Source organism: Pteropus vampyrus, unplaced genomic scaffold (assembly GCF_000151845.1).
Source record: "Pteropus vampyrus isolate Shadow unplaced genomic scaffold, Pvam_2.0 Scaffold65, whole genome shotgun sequence".
NCBI lineage: Eukaryota > Metazoa > Chordata > Mammalia > Chiroptera > Pteropodidae > Pteropus > Pteropus vampyrus.
The window spans coordinates 1,035,812-1,039,100 of NW_011888846.1; the positions used below are offsets into that span (position 1 = coordinate 1,035,812).

The 3,289-nt window shown below is 57.3% G+C and overlaps 1 protein-coding gene across 1 annotated transcript in view; it reads right to left on the reverse strand.

The window, feature by feature from the left end:
• Positions 1-3,289, reverse strand: part of CACNA1E (calcium voltage-gated channel subunit alpha1 E) — a 93,376-nt gene that overhangs the window by 50,734 nt on the left and 39,353 nt on the right. Inside the window, 4 exon segments of the mRNA XM_023531223.1 lie at positions 145-309; positions 1,116-1,317; positions 2,161-2,298; positions 2,789-3,053. Coding sequence (XP_023386991.1) covers positions 145-309; positions 1,116-1,317; positions 2,161-2,298; positions 2,789-3,053 — 770 coding nt within the window.

Here is a 3,289-nt window from a genome sequence, read left to right on the forward strand (position 1 = left end):
GTTGAATGAGCCCAGATCAACAAGAGATTCCATGATGGGGAAGTGGAGGCAGCAAGCAGCCCGGTCAGTGTTTTCCCGGGCCCCGGACGCACACGCGAGTGGTCCGTGAGGGAGCAGCCGCCGCGGGCCGGCCCGCCGCCTCACCTTCATCATCAGCACGATGGTGTTGAGGGCGATCATGGCCATGATGGTGTACTCGAAGGACGGCGACACCACGAAGTGCCAGACGCGGTACTGGAAGGTGTGCCTGTTCTGCGGCATGTAGCGCGTGAGGGGCTTGGCGCTGATGGCGAAGTCGATGCACGCCCTCTGCGGGAAAGTCACAGGGAGAGGGGGTCAGCCGGGGCCCGAGGCCCCTACGCCCGGCGCATCGGAGCATCGGCAGTCCGGGAGACAATGGGCCGAGGACGGCGTGTGCTGACGAGGGCTAACGAGGGGGACTGTGAGAGCAGAAACGAAAAAGCCGACGGGGACTACGTGGACAAAACTCCAGGTGAGACGTGGCCTGACTGCATGCACGGAACTAGGAGATTCTGTCACGCGGGGCAAAAGCTTCATGGTTATTAATGTCCTTCTTTCCCGTGGCACGTGGCTGAGGTGTGCAGGCAGGAAGCCCCACCTGACGCCCTCGACCCGAAGTGAAACGTCTCTAGGCGTTATCTGCATTTCTTTTATAGTCTCTAGCAATTTCTAGTTCAGTTCCATCATAAAAGTAATGAACCCTACAGTGTGCCAGAACCGTGTTTGTTATTAGAGAAACAGTAATAAGCAGGCCACGTTCCCCTCCCTGACAGCACATACACGCCGCAGAGGGACACGGCCAGGCGGGCAGATGTCGTAATGTTACGACGTTGGCGCACACAGCTCCCTGCCGTTTCTGGAGTCTGCGCTGCATCTGAGACACCTTATGTGCCTCCCGGCTCCCTGTGCCTCACACGTGAGCCTCAGACAGAACAGATGCTGAAAAAAATGTCTGTTTAATGACTTCTTCCCCCTCACCTTCTCTCTATAATTCTTAATCAAGGTAAGAAAAGTCGGTCTGCCCTCCCAACACCGCCAGGGCGGGCCTCCTCCCCGGAGCCCCCGTGCCCCACACTGCAGGCCACGCGCTTTACCTCGTTCTTCTCCAGGCTGCACTCCTCCATCATCTTGTCCCCCTGCTCCTGGAAGGTGATGATGATGAGAGCCACGAAGATGTTGACAAAGAAGAAAGGGAAGACGACGAAGTAGACGACGTAGAAGATGGACATCTCCATGCGGTTGCTGCGACTCGGGCCTCGGTCTTCCTCCGTCACGTCGACCGAGTGCTGCAGGACTCTGTGGGGACGGCACGAGGGGGCACGGATGGCGGACGGCAGTCCGGGCAGCTGCTCTGACGCGAGGCTTCATCAGGAGGCGTGCCACCTATCATACATGTTATCTGATCTCCTTGACTTTTCGGATCCTCCATGAATATTCTGGGGGTCCGTAATAACCACACTGGTGGAGACTCAGTGAAACTCAACCCACTGCTCTTCCGGTCCCTGTCCCATCACGCGTCCAACTTCTAAGCCACAGAGGGACGTTTTAAATTTAGGTTGTCACGTTCAACACCGAGACTCCTGGACTTCCGTTTGGCATTCCGCTGCCACCGGAAAGGGTGTCTCGGCAGTAGCCGAGTCTCGGAGAAACCGCCCTGCAGCTCTGGGCGCACGAGAAACGGCGTTTCGTCTGCTTTGTCAGAGGTCTGATCACAGAGGGTGTCTCTGGGTTCTGCCGGCTCATCCTCACCCCTCAATCTGCAGGTGCAGGGCCAACCCGGAGGATGATCCCGTTTAAAGCAGCTCCCAGGGGCTCTTGTAAGGGGCAGAGAGCTGTTCAAAACCCATCTGTTCTATAGGAGCCAGACGGCTCCACTCGACTCCTCGAGACTTGCCTGAAACGTTAAGAGTTTCAAATATTTCCCCGTTTGTCATCGACCTCTCGATTTTTGCCTTAAGCGTTTTCATTCTTCCTCTCGTCGGCCTCTCTCGCCCACTCATAACCACTTACTCTCCCTGGCACAACGACGAAGGGTCAGCCTTGTTCAGCTCGCATCGGCTTCTCATGGCGACCATGCGCGCTCCCCGCCCCGCCCCCCAAGCTCACAGACGAGCCCGCCGCCTCGAACGCGCCACTCACTGAGGCCACCCTTCCCCCGTGGAGACGGTGAAGAGGGTCAGCAGGGCCCAGACGATGTTGTCATAGTGGAACTCGTGGCGCTTCCATTCCCGACCTTTCACCTCCATCTTGTTTTTCTCGTGATCGACATAGTTGCCTCTGAAATCAGCGTACAAATGAGATCGAGCCGCTTCACCGCGGCTCACGGAAAAGCAAGGACGTTCTGTGGACTTCGGGAATGGGGTAACAGTGATCCGCATACGCATGCGAGGGGGAACGGATTTTGTTCACGGCAAGGTGTCACCGTGGGATAAAAGTAGGACCTGGTGCCCATCGGACATAGAAGATTAGCCCCGAATCCTTTCCCTAGTCACCGTGCAACCTAAACTTGCCACGCCTCGGCTTCCACGTCAATACTATGCAACTACGACCTATCTCAAAGGTCGTCAGAGAGATTTAAAATGAAAAACGGGACGTCAAATGCCAGGGACCACGTCTGACACAGAAAAGGTGCTCGATCGAAGTTCAGCGACTTCCTATTTTGCCTTTTTCCCCAAAGAGGAATGCAAGAGAAAGGACAGACCCCTCTGTGGAGGGCCGAGGGGCCTCGTGGGACCTGCCCTAGCAGGGAGGGAATGGCGGGACTTACATGCACTCTTTCTCCGTGTCCTTGGAACTGTCTGTGCAATAAAAGAACTTGCCCTTGAAAAGCTGAACTGCGATGACGGCAAAGATGAACATGAAGAGCTTGTAGACGATGAGGATGTTGAAGACATTCTTCAGGGAGGTCACCACGCAGTCGAAGACGGCCTGTGGGGAGAAGGGGAGGCCCCGGGCGTGAGGCCGTGAGCCCCTGTGCGTGCCGGGAGCCGAGCCGGGGCCAGGCCGCCACCAGCCAGCCCCACGGAGAGCGTCTCAGGAGACATCGCCCTGCTAGGAAGTGACGCTCATGGGATTCGGAGCTGGCTTCCAAGGTGGTCATGGCTACGAGCACCTAAAACCTGGGAAGGGCTATTTCTGGTCTGAAGTGGACGGGAAACCCAGAGCGGCGGAGACCAGGGGACATCAGGCAGCGGAGGGACGGACACGTCCGTCAGGTCCCCGCGCTGTGCTCCGCCTGGTGGGACACACGGAAACCGAGCGCCCGTTT